This window comes from Amblyomma americanum, chromosome 5 (assembly GCF_052857255.1).
Source record: "Amblyomma americanum isolate KBUSLIRL-KWMA chromosome 5, ASM5285725v1, whole genome shotgun sequence".
NCBI classification, from domain to species: Eukaryota; Metazoa; Arthropoda; class Arachnida; order Ixodida; family Ixodidae; genus Amblyomma; species Amblyomma americanum.
In genome coordinates, this window is record NC_135501.1 from 48,243,880 (window position 1) to 48,262,407 (window position 18,528).

The following is an 18,528-nucleotide window of genomic DNA, read 5'->3' on the forward strand; positions in this document are numbered from 1 at the left end:
GCTTCGTTCTTATGCTTTTAAACCCTGCCCCCATGCCATGAAATGATGCTATACTACTTCTGCTGCAGATCTGTCACTGATTTCAGCACAATAGCGTGCTTAATTTCATCTTTGATATCATGAACCACAATGCTAATGCCAGAAATTTATGAACTTGCCTTGCCTTCAGAGTTTATAGCCATCAATTCTACAATTCCACCATCTCTCTATGCCTTAGCAAACCAAAAAAGTATGAGTCGAATTCTTTTAACTTCACTCTGTGATTGACATCATGTTTATATTACGTTGCAATCCACTTGCACAGACCACAGAAATGTTTCTTTTCTGGGTTTTTAAAAAAATCTGTGTAGAAGGGAAAGAAAAACTTGCCATGTGTAATGTTCCAGAAGCCTAACACCCTACAGTGTTGCAGATAAAATGTGCAACTATTTCATACTGTTTCAGAGGGATCATTGGCACGAACATGTGCTCTTTGAAGCTCCCATGATGCAGTCATGTGTTGTTTTGAAGGCACTCACCGAAGTACCTTCACTGGGTTCTCTGAGCCATTCATGCACATTCCTTTAATACTCGTTACTGGACATTATATGTCTGACATAGTTCATGTTATTTTATTGTAAGAATTCAAACAGCCGGCATTTTGCATCACTCATCACTGACCAATTATTTTCTAGAAGAAATTGACAAAACTAAAAGTAATGCATGCTTCATTTGTGTTCACCTTCTGAAATGTAGACATCAAATCTCGCTTGTCATCCCTGCTGGTGTCGCGTGATGCATGTAGCCAGCGCCACTCGGCTTGAGCCACATGAAAGTGGCAAAGGAGCTGCTTGCCTTGAGGCCATGTTGCTTGCAAAGCAGCTTTCTCAGCTGCCGAATTATCCGTCATAAATGCTTGCGGTGCCTGCAGAATATAAGAAGCAATATTTTGCACCTTTGTTGCTGTAAGTAAACAACTTTATTATTCATTCTAAATGGTATGAAGTCTCTACATTGCTTTCATTTGAGGCTTTTGTGTTGCAAAGTTTGAGGTGCAAAGGACACAGAGACTTTCTGTAAAAATTGAATTTGACTGCCCAGATGCCCCTTCTCATGATTTTATTAAACTATATGCCTAAAATATTAGCACAGCGGTAAACTGGAAAAGTAAGATTTCTTATGCATTTTTTATTGATGAAGCTTTTAAAAAGGTGGCATGAAAATGTGGTGCTAATATTTCATTATGCCAGCAGAAAGAGCAAGAAGTTTAGTGGTCATAGCTTATGCTTAAGACACCATTCCTTTTGTCCTTGACTGGGGAGCAAACAGCCATTCATCTTATGTGCGGCAAAAACACTGACAAGTAGTTGGGCTTTGAATGGTGTAATGAATCGGCATTTTTGAAACTGAGCAACAATGACAACTAAGAGACACTAATGTTTGTATGTGCTTTTATCCTCTCCTATCGAGCCATAAATCAAGCGGCCAAATATCACAGTAGAAATGATAATGAATAAATATCAATATTTTTATTCTTGAACCTTAACATAGCACTCTATTGATATGGACATGACCTTGATGCTTTAACTTTTGTTGTGCCATCTGAAGTAACATTATTTTATGATTTATTCTACTAATTATGCACATGGGCAAATGACAGCTTTAACATGTGGCCAATGGGAACAAAAGCATGCAAATGTCATTCTGCCCCCCCCCCCCCCACCCTTTTACCAAAGATGCCCCTAGGTAGGTAGGTAGGAAAGACTTTTAATGCTCTAGAAAGGTGCTAGTAGCAGACGAGAAAGAAGAGGTCCATCTTCCTTCTTCTCACAGGGTCGGTGCCCCTATTCCAGGGCTCCGCTGAGCTTCGCTGCTCGTTGGGCGTGCTGGATCAGACCTTGTTGGCAACCCAGATCGCCGCTGGAGAGCCGGCTCTCCCACTGTTCCGCACTCGGGTCTTTGCGAAAGCTGTCGTTTTTACTGCATTCCCACGTGATGTGGTACAACGATGGTTTGCTGCCACACCACGGGCAAGTGTCCCGATATTGCGTCGGGTAAATCTTGCTAAGGATATGCAGGTTTGGGAATGTTCCTGTCTGCAATCTTCGCCAACACACTGCCCCTAGTTGATTTAGATCAGGATGAGGCGGCGGATAGCGGATCCGTACCCCCTTATAGTAGTTGAGAATGTCTGAGTACGTAGGACTGACTCGGTCGGGTAGATCGTCCGATTGGGAGGAAGCTCGGCTCGTATACCCTCGAGCTACCTCGTCGGCGCGTTCATTCCCCGCTATGTCGGTGTGTCCTGGCACCCAGTAAATGCTATGTATGACTTTTGGTGGGGTCGCGCTCTGGAGGAGCCGGAGCGCGGCGCGACCTATGCGGCCGTTCATGTAGTTACGGCACGCTTCTCTCGAATCTGTAAGGATGGTAAGGGACATGTTGCTTCGATAACCGGCTACCGCCGCTAGAGCTACGGCCAGCTCCTCCCCTTCGGTTACCGTGCAATCCCTCACTGAGGCGCTAGCTAATTCCTTTAAGTTCGAATCAATAACTACCGCCACTGTGCTGTTATGTGAGCTTCTGCCCCTAAGTGAATACAACAGAAGGCGTAAACAAAATGCATGTGATGGGCCACTCTTGTTTATATCCACTGCTGTAATTATAATTTGTTAGCTCATGAATGTCCTGAGTATTATTCTTTACTTACATGAGTGCCACCAAAGCAGGTTGAGTAGCTCAGCTTCAGCAGACCAAATGCAACTTTGTAGCTCTCGCTGCTCTGAGAACTATGTAGTAGTACAGCAAGAGGCATTGCGCCAACTGCAGTTGCTGTAAGTACCACCGTGAGACTGCTTTGTGACTCATCACATGAGGCTGTAGAGTCTACAAATATTATCTCCTTAGCAGCACTCAGTCCTTGCGTCCTTTTCATGACCTGCGTCACCACAAGAACTGCCCAGCAGGTACCATCCTCTGACCTTGTGGTTCTCACATCGGCCCCTGCAAAAGGCAATATAGGACTCCTACTTATAGCGGCATTAAGCAGAGAAGCAAAGGTAAATAAGGGGCTTGTTAAGATATACATTTAAAAGTTGCCAGCAGTCAAAGCAAATCGGAAATTTCAAAAGATAAGTTTCATGTTCTTATTCATCAGATTAGGAGCAGCAGAATCATTTGTTAGATGTTAGATAATTCAACGCAACGTAGGAGAAAAGGCAGCTACATGCCTCCAATGGAATCTGAATCAAAGACCTCCACGTGTTGCAGATGGTGCTCGACCAACCGAGCTATGGCACTATTACTATCAAGTGTACCTCTGCTAGCGTGCACTTCGTATTTTGAACCTTTTTATGCCTGTTTATGGCATCAAGGGTGCCAAACTAGATACCTTCTTTATGCTTTTTAGCAAGCAAGGGAAGGGAAATGATTGGTTCATTAATATGTACACAAGAAACGATCAATAAAGTCCAGGAAAGCATAGGGGAATACTGTTCTAGTTATTCTTTTAATGTTGTAAACTGTATCGAGAAATTAGTGACACCGTAATTATTTTTTGGATGTAGGATAACTGCGTAACGTAACATGACAGAACGCACAAGGAAAGACAAGCACATGCTGCCGATGGGGTCCAAGTAGGTTGCACCTGCATGCCCATGTCTGTAATGCTATGCTTCGGGCTTAGGGTGAGGCAAATGTATCACTGGGCAGAGTAATGTTGGCATGTATGGATATTAAATCTCGATATTACAGATAATGAAAAGTAGACACTGTAGCATACTCACTGTTTCACAATGCAGGAAGTATTCATCATGGATGGGATTTTTGTTGTAAACCACACAGCTTTAGCAATGCAGACCAGAGAAGGTTGCTGTAAGCTGATTTAGACATGCATATGGCTTTTCATCCTGCTCTATTTTCACCGAAAAGGGGGCCACTGTGGCTTGAATGAATATACTCTAAAGCCTCAGGTGCTGCCTCTAAGGGGAAAGAAAAACTACTGCTAGCCGAGAGGTTACCTCTGTTGGCAGCATGATGTGCTACAACATTTGGTGATAATTCTGGTGAAGCAAAAGGTAAATATTTATGAAATACCTAGACCACAAAAATAAAAATAATCACACAGATATGTGCAAATGCAAACAGTTAAACACCCCAAAAACCTTTGCAGTTCAGTCTTTTCAAAAAGTCGCAGGAATTTCAAAGAAAAGAAACTACACTGCTCAGATATATTGCAGCTTACCCTTGTCAAGATAGCATGGCGCTTTCTCTGAAAGTTTGCTGACAGGGTCCACTGCGCTGCCGTACTGATGATCCCGCCACAGCCGGAACCAGTAATAAACGGTGCCTGCGCTTGGATTCACGGCACCACTGGCAAGCTTCTCGGCGGCGTCATCTTCAGCTTCTAGCTTCTGCTGGTGCATAGCTATGGCCTGTGCTGGTGTGAGGCCATCATGAAAATAGCTATGGAACACAGCTCGAGTGTCAGCTGTGGTGCGCAGGAGACGTAAGGCATCGGCACAGTCGAGCGCATGATTATGGTCATCCCTGACCTTCACAATGGCACGCAACGGCGTAGCCCTCTTCAGGAATGGGTCCCGCTTCCTTGTGTCCCTAGTAATGTTTTTTATTTTGATGTCCACAAAGGCTGGGCAGTTGGTGGCCGTTTGGCCAGTAATCTTATTCCTGTTCGAGTGCTGGCATTTCCACTTCTTGTGGAATGCGATCCTAGTAAAAAACAAATGCAAATGATTTTTCTTAGAATGACACTCATATTTTTGCTTAAGAATATTTTACATTAGAGAGACACTAGTAACAATAATGTAAATATTGTGCAGTGCTCTGTAAGACATTGCTTCCGTGCGGTGAAGCCAGCCTTACAAAACTGATAATTGGAATCTGTCACAATGCAAATGATTTCACTTCTCAGAATAACGCTCATCTTTTCGCTTTAGTCTATTTTACATTAGAAAAACACTGGTAACAATAATGTAATTATTGCGTAATTCTCTGCACTACATTACTGCCATGCGGTGAAGCCAGCATAGCAAAAAGCTGAAAAATTGGAATGTCACAGTCCACAGTATATATTTTTTCCATGACAGGCTTCAGAACTTGCACACAGCACCCTGAAGCGCGTGAATAGCTGTGATACGAGAAGCAAAGTACGTTCGGCTTCAGCGCCGCGCGCCTATGTACTTTTTTCACAGGTGGCCTCACATTGCGAAACAATTATGAATAGACGACCGCTCTTTCGAGTAATACATCAAGTGCATGGGTGAATAAAATGCAAAATCTCCCATACCTTTTAGGCTTTGCAACTTCCCAGTCAACGATCCACGTGGTTCTCGTCGCAACACAGTAGCTGGTGAGCCACTCGTACGCGTCTCCGTCGGTGTTCAGAGCCACACGAAAACAACTCACGTTCTCGACGCAATTGTCACTGTCCAACTCGCATTCGAACGGCAGCGATGATGCCGCCATAATTCACGGATGGAACACGCTACTCGAATAAAAAAAGTCCAAAGCAGCCGCGGCGGACTCAAAACTTCTTTTATGGGCGGTAATGTGGAGAAAAGGAAAGGCGGGAGGGGGGGGGGGGGGGGGAAAGGGGATGCTGCCCACTGTATGTAACAGCCGACCGCGAGAATCGCGCAGCCAACCAGGCAGCGTCCTCTCCTCCTCGCTTCAATGCTTTCTCTCTCGCGGCGCATTCGTGTCCAGGCGCCAAAAATACGCGGCCCGGTCCGGCCCACGGGCTCGAGCAGTGCTATAATGTGATTGCGCATTTCTCGAATGAGTTGTGTGTGAACGGCAGTAACGCGAATGTCCTTAAGCCGGCGCGTCTAGTACCGCGAGGTAGCCAGTAATACTTCAGGCACAAAATGCAATGCATTAAATTGGCCTTGTGTCCGGTGTAATAAGGAAGTTCTCTGCGTTAATTGTAGTTTTCAATGCTAATTGCCTTGCTGCCGGAAGTTCTTGTGTGTCTCTAGAATTTTCGTGATCAATTGCTGTCGTAAGACTATGGAATCACTCGTAAAAACGAAACGCTGAAGTGAGGTTTTGTGTAATAAATTTCATTAAATGTTCATAAGTGATATTAATTTAACCAATATGAATCTCTTTGAAATCAATATGACATAAATAAATACAACACTTTAACTATTCACACAATTTAGTGTATTTGTTAATATATGATCAATGTTTATCTATTATCGAAGAGGCTCTCGTATTATGCTATTTTTCAAACATTTGTTCTCTTTCATTGTTACCATAGAGGCGAATTGGTTCTCAGTACACCCTCTCTGTACTAGTTATTATATGCGATTGTTGTTTGTTGCTATCGTTCAGCATAAACAAAGCTTCCTTCGGCATAGCCCCATTAACAATATTACGCAAGGGCACTAGGCATTTTAAAGGGACTTTCTTTCACCTGGTGCCCCGAAGCCTTATTGAAGGAAAAGTACAAAAACGTCCGTGCGCCATGTACGTCAGCTGATGCTAAAGAACCCCGTATGATGTGAATTAATCCAAATCCCTGCATTACCGCCTCCTCCTAAGCACAAATGTAGCTTTGGTGCATTAACCCCACAACGAGGCGCTCCTCTGGATCGAGGACGAGGAATTCGGCCCATTCGCTAAGGGCACTCGGGGTACACCACAGGGGGTGGAGCTAACGCCGCTGCTTTTCAACATCGCCATGATGCACCTCTCTGGCCAACTGACTCGGGTGGAGGGCATAAAACACGTGCTATACGCAGATGATATTACAATCTGGACCCCAGAAGGGAGCCTTGGGGAGATGGAGGACTGCTTTCAGCAGGCCGCCTGCATAGTCAATGCGTATGCTGCCGACTGCAGCTTCCAATTTGCTCCCGCAAGATCACAGCTTTTACATGTCAGGGCAAATCGCAAGGACACGTCTCTCACTGTCGGGCGGTCTCATCAGAGAATTGGCAGAGCTCCCGATCCTGGGTCTGTTCCTCAATAACAGGCTTAGGCCGGGCTCTGCTATAGCGAAACTCAAGCGCATAGGCGGACAGGTAGGGCGCATGATTTACCGCGATTCCAAAAATCTGGGGGGTTTGCGGGCCATGAACGCGCTAAGGCTCGCCCATGCCTTCGTTACCAGCCAGATCCTGTACGTTGTGCTGTACCTTTCGCACCACCATACAGGAAGACGAACGCATTGACGCCATCATCAGAAAGGCTAAAAAGCGAGCACTGGACCTCCCGGTGGCTACCACAAACGCTAAACTCCAACACACATCCAACACACATGCATAGCCGAGGAGATGGGAAACACCCCGGTGCTGTGGTTCCATGTGCTGTGGGTCACTCCGCTCACCCGCGTAACATGGACACGACTTCACACGAAGGCCCACGACAAGCGCTGGCTCGTAGGTTTGAGAGAAAATATGGATCTAAAAATGGGGGGGGGGGGGGGGGCTTCTTCTACGTAGACATCAAAGGGTCGTCACCCACGGGATTCAGCAAAGCTGGCGTAGTCCAATAGGGTGTGAATGTCGATGGACAGTCCTTTCGGGCTCCGAGATTGACACCAGGTGAGGAAGTTGCCATAGCTCTCGCAGCTGCGGATCCGAAATCGAGAACGGTTATTAAAGACTCTCGCCGGGCCTGTGAATACTATCTGGCAGAAGAACTATTACCTATTGCCTTCCAAATTCAAAGACGGGATGGTGCCGATCCAACTTGCACAAAGATAATCTGGGCTCGTGGCCATTAGGGTCTACGAGGAAATGAGCCCGTTGATGCGGCCGCCTGAGCGCTTACACACCGGGCTCCTCATCCTAGCCCTCCTGGCTCAGAAACTCATCAACCACTTCTGCCGTTCTGCGAAATGTTAGCCCAATACTACAAGAGCCACCGCCTCTGCCCGGCCCCTGCCAAGGGGATGAGTGAGACGTAAAACCGAACTCTGCGGGTGCCTGCAGACAGGAACTCTTCTCTGTCTTGCCGTAGGCATAGTGGTAGACTGCCAGAACCGAGACCACCGTTAAGCTATTAGCAGACAAGGCATATGAAACGAGGGGCTCGTTTTATAAACATATTAAGGAACCCAACAGTCACCGAAGCCATGGTGCAAAGGGGAATGTCTCTAATTTATTATTTTTATTTTGTAGTGGCAATCAATTCGTTTTAAAGATTACATATAATGGTTGTTTTTTCTGCTGCTTTATAAGCATTCTTTAAAACCAATTGATTGGCACTACAAATTAAAGATAATTAAATTAGAGACATTGCACTATGTACCTTGGTTTCGGTGACTTTAGCTTTCTTAATATGTTTGTCAAAGGAGCCCCTCATTTCATATGCCTTGTCTGCTAATAGCTTAACGGGTATATCGGTTCTGGCAGTCTTGATGCCATAGGTAGCATAAGAGGCTTCTCACACAGTTTCCGCCCTCGCCGTTAGATGACGTTCTACGTCACACTCGCGGTAATGCAGGACGTGCTACATCCACCGCTATTGACGAGGGTGGCGCTGGTGAACACTCTCTAGGTTCGTTTACACGCAAGACATAAATACCCGCGAAAGCAGCAGATTGGACTGCCGTCGCCTAAGCTCAGTTGGTACAGCACAGGATGTGATATTCGGAGGTGGTGGGTTCGGATCCCACAGGCGGCATGGTTGCTTTTTCTGCTGATTTATAAGTAATTTTCTTTAAGCGATAGATTAATTTAAGTATTATTAACCCTGTGATTAACACTACACATTAATAAAAAAAATTAAACATTCCCCTTTGCACCTTGGTTTCGGTGACTGTTGGCTCCCTTCATAATTTTGTCAAAAACGAGTCCCTCATCTCCTTTACCTTGTCTCCTATATATATATATATATATATATATATATATATATATATATATATATATATATATATATATATATATATATATATATATATGATAGACATAGTTTAGATTCCAGTTGCGGTATATATATATATACACACACAGGATAGACATAGTTTAGATTCGAGTTGCTGTGCTCTGGCATCACGCTGCCTGCCAGGGTGGCAGGGTGGGCGCACTGCTTATCCGGCGTGCGGAACCACTGAATGTAACAGACGTCAAGCAGTGTCTACTTGCCCGATATACCAGTCTAGCCAGATTTACGAGTATTTTAACCGAAGATAATTTTCTCATTCCTCTCTGTAATCAACTAGGTTACCATGGCATCCACTGGGATACAATGTCCTTGCCATAGAGGCCGCCATCATGCAGTCTATCTGTGAAATCAGCAGAATTCGGTGGCTCAAAACGCGACCAGTAGAGAAAACTCAGTAAAGGGTCATTGCACGCCAAATGTCCTAGACGTTGCGCTAAACCATCTCCAATTCGTTCAAAAAAATTCATGGAAACTTATCCTCATGTGCGTAATCAATGTCTGAAATATTTTTTGCCGCTAAAAACTTATTTGTGAGGTGAGGGCAGTTTGAATTTTAAGAAAAGGCGAGAAACCAGGCACTGCTCAATGTATAATAAAAAATTCAAATTTATAGGAAACAGTTCACAATGTTAAAGCGAAATCTTTATTGGCCGCAAACTCGCGATTTCGCCGTGGCGGTACTCCATCGAGACACGTGACGTCACAACGCGCGCCTCGCCGTGGAAGGTTACTGCACTTTGCTAGGATGCCTCGATGCCAGCGCCGCCGTTCCCGGGTGGGGGCAACTTAAGCGACGCCGCCATATTGAATCACACGGGATCAGCGGCGCTAGCGTTTGTAAGGGCGCCGTTCATGCTCTCGGCGCGCTTCAAAGTGCTGTAACTTGAACGGCTTTTTGCGGCGAGAGCTACACTGGGCTACCAGTCTAGCATTTCGCGGTACATGGGAGAGGGAAGTTGTGATTCAATTTGGTGGTGTCGCTTAAGTTGCCTCCACCCGGGAACGGCGGCGCTGTCATTGAGGCACCCTAGTGCTTCGCGCGCTCGCCGCGCCATCCGCCATGACGTCACACCGTGCCACTCGCTGCCGTTTGGTAGGACGTGGCACCGCGTTCCCCGTCGTTGCGCTCACCTCCGCTCACTTCGACAGCTGCGTCGCATGCGTGATAAGATGTCACAGGATTGAAAAGGAGAGCTGGCGTGCGCCGCAACCACAGTTGAGACGACAGTATGGACGGCGACAAATCTGATAAGCTGGAGGGGGCCTGCAATCGACCGGAGAACGAGATGTAGAGGAAACGAATCGCCTAGGAAACAGACGAACAGCGCGCCGAACGACTGGCTAAACGCCGCCGTGAATATGCCGCCACGAGACAGGCACATTTAACGTCCGATGTCTCGGCCGCAAGCAGCAGCGACAGCAGCCGGAGGAGAGACCTGAGTCCTGCTTCACTGAAGACGGCCCGTGATGAACGATGGCATGCGACCAAGAGACTTCAGCGACGGGCTCAAGAAACCGAAGAACAACGTGCCGTTAGCCTAGAGAATAGGCGTAAGAGTGGAGCTTCCCCTTCAGTCCTTGGATAGCCGGAGTGCTGAAACCAGAAATGTACCTACATGTAACACTGGACGTTTATGCCTGTGCTTCATACGTTGTGGAATATGTGAACCAGACCAACCGGGGATTTTCACACTTGCTTTCGCTACATATATCCTGGCATAGCCGAGCTAAGCCACTGCCATTTTGTTCATTGACATTTGCACGGATTCTAACTTTCGATATAAATCGTAGCCTGCAGCTTTATACGGCATAAATATTTAAAAAAATCAAATATATTGAAATGCACCATTTTTGCCGTTTTTTTGTTTTAAACATGAACTTCCTTTCGAAAATTCTGAAATAATTGTTTTGTTTTCTAGATGTCCAGTACCTATAGACCTCCTGCATGTTTGTAAACAAACGAGGTGGCGCTGCAGTCGCTAGCGGGCTCGTGGTAGGTAAAAGGACAGGGAGTGTCGTTGAGAGGCGTTGAGCGCGGGTTTTCAAGGCTTGTAGGCGCGTTTTCAGTTTCTGCGCATCACAGCAATGGTTGATGTTTACAGCTTAGTAATTTCTTGAAGTCCACGAGCTTGCGTTGGCCACGTGCGGCGTATTCAGAGAAAGAGTTCGCCACTGTGTATTGTATATATGGTTAGTAGTAAACAGAAAGCGTTTCTGGCGTTGATTTCTACGCTAGGCATTGAATAAAATAGGAAGTTTTTGACACTCTGCTCTAGCCATAATAATTTACTTCGGGACAGTAGTGAGAGGATGTGCTTGGGTTCTTTCGCGGAGCAGACGTGCGCTCACCGTCTGCTGACATACGTAGGTGTCGTGCTGTGCGAAAAGTGGGGACAGCGTCGTGTCCCCATTCTCCTCTAGCTGTCCCGCTTAAGCGCTATTTTTTTATCCGCAGTATCACGCACCAGCCAGGCCGACTTCTCCCCTTGTTAAACTGGTCGATTTGGTGAAAATTTTTTATTTCAGGAAATATTTTCTTTCTTAGCCCTGGGGTGTTTTGTTTCGTCACGAAAACTTACAGCTTAATATTCAGTAGAAATTTATAAGGTACACTTTCGGGATGCGTGGTCGTCGAAAATTGTGAGGTAATTTCTTTTGAGGCTTTCTTTGAGTTCATGGCCGCATTTGTTTGACCAAAGCGCAAGCGAAGAGGCCAGAAACGAGGAAGAAATCGTTAAGGTTCGTTTTCTGACCTTTAACATTTTGTGCGATTGGCGTCGCTCACACCTTCGTAATTTCGTAACGCATTAAAATAGAATGATTCCATTTGTCGCAAACGATTCCTGAGACGTTGAGGAGTGTAATTTATCTCTCGATTTTTTTTCCTACACGTGCAGTATTATGTTCGTTATTTTTGTAAGAAACGTTTTCACGTAACTATGCATGCATAAGTACATGACCATCAAAAAAAGAAGAGCGTCGTATGCAGAACAGTGCTTTGTGAACATGCTGGCATAAAAAGTTTGCGACATTCTACTTAATTATTTAACACCTTGAGGTGACTTGAGGAGGGTGTTAATTATAATTACCCAAGAACTGCACCAGGTATAGCTAAAAATAAAAGGTATTACAGAAACTAGCGTAGCAATTTCATACTTGCACCAAATTTAATTTCATATCGCGTGCATAAATAACGAAAACACTTTTCATTGCCGCGCCCCCTCTCAATCTCGACACGTCTGCGGCTGCTTCTTTTCAAACAACCTTCGCGGTCATGGACTGCATCATGAAACATGACGCATGCATGATGCAATGAAAAAGCATGTGGCTTTTAGCACAGTTAAGTTACGCTATTCTAAGCACGCCAACGTGACCGCGCATGAACTTGCCAGATTTCTTTCTACTCGAATCAAATAATTACGTCTGTCATATTAAGAAACATTTTCAAGTAAATACCAAATGCCATAAAACGTGCCATTAAAACTTGTTGTGATATTAAAAAAGAACGCATTCCTTGGGGGCGAGTGAACCTGCCGGCGGGGGCACCGTGCACACCGGCTCAAGGTGATAAATGCTTGCGCAGCTACATACGTGCTTTTTTTCCTTGCGCAGTTATAAGCGTACTATGCTGATGTTCAGGTGAATGAATGCAGTAACTTACATGCTATTAAGTACATTGAGTGGCAGTGCCGATCGACTCCCAGACTTCGTGCTTTAGTACCGCGGCCCATTCCCCGTTAGCCAGTTTACTAATGCGGTATTAATCGCGAGAAGCCTATCAGGGCTAATTCAAATTTCCTTTTATGCTACTACGTGGATCGAACAGTGACGCAGCTGATCAATACATGCTGCTTCTGCAGTGCGCAGGCATGATGCAGCCGCCGGTAGCTGCAGCAGCTGCGGTAGGCACCGGCTGGCGATAGCTGTTTTGCCTACCATGTGAAAGTCGCTGCTGGCATCAGCGCCACCGCATCTTCGTGACGTCGCGGGGTGAAGAGTGTTCATAACAAATGTCGCTGGTGATGAAACTGCTTACATCGGGTAAAACTACTAAAGTTTCAAAAAGTGCGTTTTGAGCGAGAAATACTGGTTAATTTCACCCTGATGTAGTCCAAGTAAAATTACAAACAACAGCGGGTACATAGATAGATGACCCTAACTTATCAAGCCCGTGAGCGGGTAGAAGTCGAACGAATGCAAATCCGTATGAACAAACCACAAAAAGGGGTTACGTTGTTGGGTTCGAGTTGCCTGTTTTTCTACAACCCGCGCTTCTTTAACGTATTGTTTGACAATGTTTTGCAAAATGTAAATGTTTTAAGCAGTAAATGAACTCATCCGTTGCAGAGGGCATGAATTCTCTGGCAGAAAACCCACCTTAAACTTGGAAGCGAACCGCCGCCGGCTCCCGATCCACAATAGCGAAGCGACGGTGCCGCCACCTGTACGTCGATCTCGCGGCGAATAACAGTCTAAAGGGAATAATGGCGCTGCATCAAGTGACGAGGACAGCAGGAGAGCTCATACACGCACTCGTCCTCGTCGCTTGATGCTGCTTTCCTCGTCATTTGATGCTGCGCCATTATTCCCTTTGGTATGTCTGACCAACTTGCCCAATCCTTTACGCTTCTGAATAACAGGCTTGGAATTAAATAATTCGTTGGAGGCACTTAGGTGTCTCTTAACTGCGGTAAGGCGAAAGCCGTTTGCTACTCATTGCACTGATTTGAATTTTCTGCGTTTGAATTCCTTTCACGATCGAGGAGAAGAGAAGCTGGCGCGAGCGTGGCGCCACGTGACCTAGGTGGCGATGTAAGGGATGGACGATCCCCGCGAGTATAAGCCATTAAAGGCTATCGCCTTAAAACTCCTGTCCGGCCGATCGTCGGAAAGCGTCGACAGTGGGCGACGGCAGTGTCGGGCCACCAGACGTAAATACATTTGAAGGGGTTTATGTAATTAGATAACATGGAGGCGCCAGCTTCCTCAGTTTAGCCTTGCGGAAATGTAACCCATGCCAATGTTAAGCACATCCTCAGCACTTGCGCGGTTGGACGCCTCCCAACGTGTGTAAGAATGAAATGCTCATATTAAAAAGTAGTGGGAGGCAGTACCGGATGTATGTTAAGAAAGGAGCCTGATATAGGCGGACTGGTCGAGCAGCGCTCGGACCAACCCCTTTAATGCCTTTAAGGTAGTGAAATACTAAGAAATCCACAGGACATGATAGCATTACGATACCTTTTTCTAGACGTTGAGCGGAGCAGATTTCTCGTTTTCTGACCGATAAGTTCGACTTGCGGACAGCTAAAAGCGACATATCAGCTAATTGGCGCAGGGCACTTGTTACATCAATGCATGAAAAGGGTGACCAGCTTTTTGTAAATATTTAGGGTCCTGCCTCCATCAGAAGCACTTGCTGCAAGCTGTTAGAACACGCTGTTGCATGTTACAGTCAAGATGTTTTGCAGATTGTAATATGTTGTCTTCGGGCCAGCATGGACTTAGAAAAGCTATATCTGCGGTTACGCATCTGGTTTCAGATGTGCATGAGTTCTCGAGTGTTCTCGAGCGTAGTGTATATACATTCTGCTTTTAGATTTTTTGAAATCATTCGACAAGTCTCCTCATGTTAGAACTCCGTGTTCTGCCTTCTCTTCTTATTAGATGGTTCAATGAATATCTCTGGAATAGAATAAAAATTGAGAAAATAAAAAAAAACTGTTCATCTATGGTGCTTAGTGCCCCTTCGGGCGCACCAAAGGGTGTTGTCTTAGGTTCATTACAGTTTCTTATCTATGTTAAGGGCTTAGTAGAGGTGGCCTCGGAGATGTATCTATTCGACTGCTACCTGTTTCTTCGGGCGTACCACAGGGTAATGTTCTAGGTCTCTTATAGTTTCTTATCTATGTTAAGGGCTTAGTTGAGGTGGTCTCGGAGATGTATCTATTCGAATGTTAGGTGATGATTGTGTTGTATTCAAGTAAATATCATCCGCTATTGATCACATCTTACTAGAAAACAGTAGTCTTGCATTCTAACAATTAGTTGATGGATGGTACTGAACACAGAGAAAATTGTAGTTTTGCATATTCAATTCAATTCAATTCGTTAATTTTTCAGAGCGGTACAAACACAAACTCTGAATGGTCCCCTGGACTAAAAGTTGCACTAAGCAACTTGACGACGGCCCAGGGGCCACCTTACAAGACAGCAGTCGACGCAGATTATCAACAAAAGAACGAAAACCCCACTCATCAAAGGTCACATTGAAAATATATGGGCTATAAAGCAGGTCTCAAAAGCGCATATATACACGAAACAAACAGTGAGTCAAAAAGAAGAAAATCTTAAGATGATATGGAAACACGCGGTCAAAGGACAATTAGTCAGCTTAAAACCAAGGCAAGATACATCAAATCAGGGTGATACGTAAGAGTTCAGTTGAGGTTACAGAAATAATTTTTATATTCTTTCTTGGATGGAAAAAATTCCTTTGGATATTTGTTTAGACGCGATGGAAAATTATGCTTTAATGACTGAAACTTGTTTTGGGTGCAGAAATAGGGAACTAGCCAGTGTGGGAGGTTTCTAGTGAATACATCTATTGCTCGCTGTTGTAATGTTGCAAGAGTTTTAAGAAAATTTGCAGATTCAATGGACGAAAAATAAAGCCGGTTTAAGAGTTTATATTCATAACTGTGCAGAAAACGAATGATCGCGTACTTTGGAAATCGGTTGTTTTTAGATGTGTGCGTTCCAACATTTTCCACAAAACGCAAGACTTTCTTCTGGAGCACATAAATTTTATCAATATTTCTTTTTGTTGTTGAGCTCCAGACAAGGCTGCAATAATTTATGTGGGGTGCAAATAACGCTTGGTTCAATTGAAGTTTAACTCTTTCGGGAATGAGGTTTTTGCAGCTTGACAGAGTGCCTGCAACGGTAGACAGCTTCTTGCAGACGTGAATAATGTGGTGGTCCCAGTTTAGGTGAGAATTAAAAGTAACGCCAAGAGCCTTATGCTCATCTACTATTGTTATGTCTATATTCTTAGAATTGACCTTATTTTTAGTGTGAAAACTTTATTTCTTGATCTAAATAGTAAAACCTTAGTCTTAGTGGGATTGATTACTCTGCAGTTAGTGTGGGTCCACTCTGATAGTGATTCAAGCGTTCGGTTGCACTGCAGAGCTAAATCGTTTGAATCATCACCCTTAAAAAGAATGCTACTGTCATCAGCATATATAAACCATTTAGCTGACTGATTAATAAGAACTATATATTTAATATATATATTAAATAATAGCAGGCCTAAAACACTACCTCGTGGTACACCGGTTTGTAGCGGCAGCGCAGGCGACTCAACATTATGTATACGAACGCAGTGGACACTGTTTTTCAAGTATAACATTATTAAATTGAGGGGTCCACCACGTATTCCATACAGTGATAACTTACCTAATAAGATATTGTGGTTGAGGGAGTCGAATGCTTTACTGAAGTCAATGTACAGACCAAGAGTAAAAAGACCAGAATCTATATTTTGAACTATCTGTTCTTTTATAGAAGTAATGCCATTTCTCTCGATCGTCCTTTAAAAAATCCATATTGAAAGTCAGTTAGAACGTTTTTTTTCTCGAGGAAGTTATTAAATCTTTGAAATATAACCTTTTCAAGCGGTTTTGAGAAAATCGAGAGAATGGATATTGGCCTATAATTATTCACGACATTTATATCACCTGCTTTGGGCACTACCGTAATTCTAGCCTTTTTCATGTCGTCATAGAAAATGCTAGATTCGAGAGCTAAATTAAAAATATGGGCTAGAACAGGAGCAATAAATTCTATTACAAATTTTACTGGCCTCATCTGAATGTCGTTGGGATACAGCGATTTACTAATTTTTATGCTAATAAATGTGTAGTAGACCTCCTCAGTATCCGTGGGCTCAAGAAACAAACTGTTCGGGATACTAAGGCTTACTGTGCTTATCATTGATGGGCTTAAATTAGCTTCCTGAACAATACTAGAAAAATGCTGGTTGAAACTTCTGCAAGACTATCATTTACAATGTTCTATATAGCAGATGGATTCTTAGTTATAGTTTCAGTAAAAAGGTTTTTGTAGTATAGATGCTTTGCCTATTTAAGCGTATCATTTAGTCTGTTTCGCACATTCTTAAATTCTCTTAGCTTATCTTGACATCGCAAACGTTAAAAGGTGCGATAAATTCTGTTCTTTTCTTTGATACGTTTAATATTGTTACGAGGTGGCAAGCCAAGGAAAGCACGACATGATGACTGAATGAAGATATGATTTAATGGCTCAGGGCCTAGCGCGAGCACTCCGTCCCGCGCCACTGCCCTCTTCTTCGTCCTCATAACAAGACCCCGGTCCTCCGAGCGATCATCCCGATCGATTGCTTGAGTTACGAGTGATGAGGTGACGATGAGGATTATCAGGAAAGATAGAAGAAGATGAAAGGCTTGCCACCAAGATGAAGGAGGTGATCTGGAGGACGGTTGCCCCCGGAACTTCAGGTCCAGCGGTCGGTCACCCACAGCCGAAGGTCAAGGGTTGAGGGATCGCCGCACAGCCTTGGCGGGGGTGCCGTCTTGGTTCGGGTCGTAGTCGGGTCATCGTACGTCATGTACTGGTCGTCGTGTCTTGTGGTCGGGGCTGGGGACGGGGCGGGGGAAAGCGGCTGGTCGGTTCTGGTCAGTTCGAGCTGGGGTTGGGCCGGGCGGCGGAGCCCAGGTCCCCTCGGCCGACGACGAAGGCGAGCAGAAGGCGGCGATGCTCCGGGGACTAGGATGACGATGAGTACCCAGCACCTCACACCAAATGTTACGTGGTGGCAAGCCAACGAAAGCACGACATGATGACTGAATGATATGATTTAATGGCTCAGGGCCTAGCGCGAGCACTCCGTCCCGCGCCACTGCCCTCTTCTTCGTCTTCATAACAATATGTTCGGAGGTCACCCATGGTTTCTTACTTTTACGTGACCGTTTTGCAGTTTTAAGCGGAAAATGTTTATTATAGATAAAAAGGAAAGCTTCAAGAAAGGCTTAACAAGCCTTGTTAGCATCTGTCTGATCGAATACAAATTTCCAGTTATGCGCAGTAACATCCTGCTTAAATGATTCCAAAGCACTTTCAGAAATAGGCTGATAGGTGAACTCAAGGGCGAAATATTTTTTGTTCGGACCAGGAAAGGTCATGAAAACTGGGCAATGATCGCTTATGTCGGATGCGATTGTGCCCACACTCCTGATATTTGTATTGAGATTGGTGATAAGAAGGTCAAGTGCTGATGAACGGGAAGGCGTAACATGCGTTGAAGTCGTAATGACAATTTTACAACCGGCTGAGAGTAGTCTAACATCGAAGTCGTAATTGTTTTTTCCGTCCATGATATCAATGTTAAAATCACCGCCACAAGTAAAAGAATAACTATTTCGTGAAACGTAAACTATTACGTGGTCAGAAAGCGTGAAAAAATCTTCCATATTGACACACGGAGGTCGGTACACCGCACTGATGATTTCGTTACAGGTTTTTATCGTGAGAACTTCAAAATTTGCATTTATGGCAGAAAATTTGGTCATTTGTTCACAATGCAATTCTGTG

The 18,528-nt window shown here is 44.6% G+C and overlaps 1 protein-coding gene across 1 annotated transcript; it reads right to left on the bottom strand.

Moving 5' to 3' along the window:
- Positions 1 to 670: 670 nt before the first annotated feature.
- LOC144133844 (uncharacterized) lies at positions 671 to 5,463 on the bottom strand. The gene is made up of 4 exons (XM_077666922.1): positions 5,285 to 5,463; positions 4,223 to 4,707; positions 2,690 to 2,982; positions 671 to 904 (listed from the first exon to the last, which is right to left on the bottom strand). Exons 1-4 carry the CDS (start codon positions 5,461 to 5,463, stop codon positions 671 to 673), a joined length of 1,191 nt encoding a protein of 396 aa, XP_077523048.1.
- Positions 5,464 to 18,528: the final 13,065 nt, after the last annotated feature.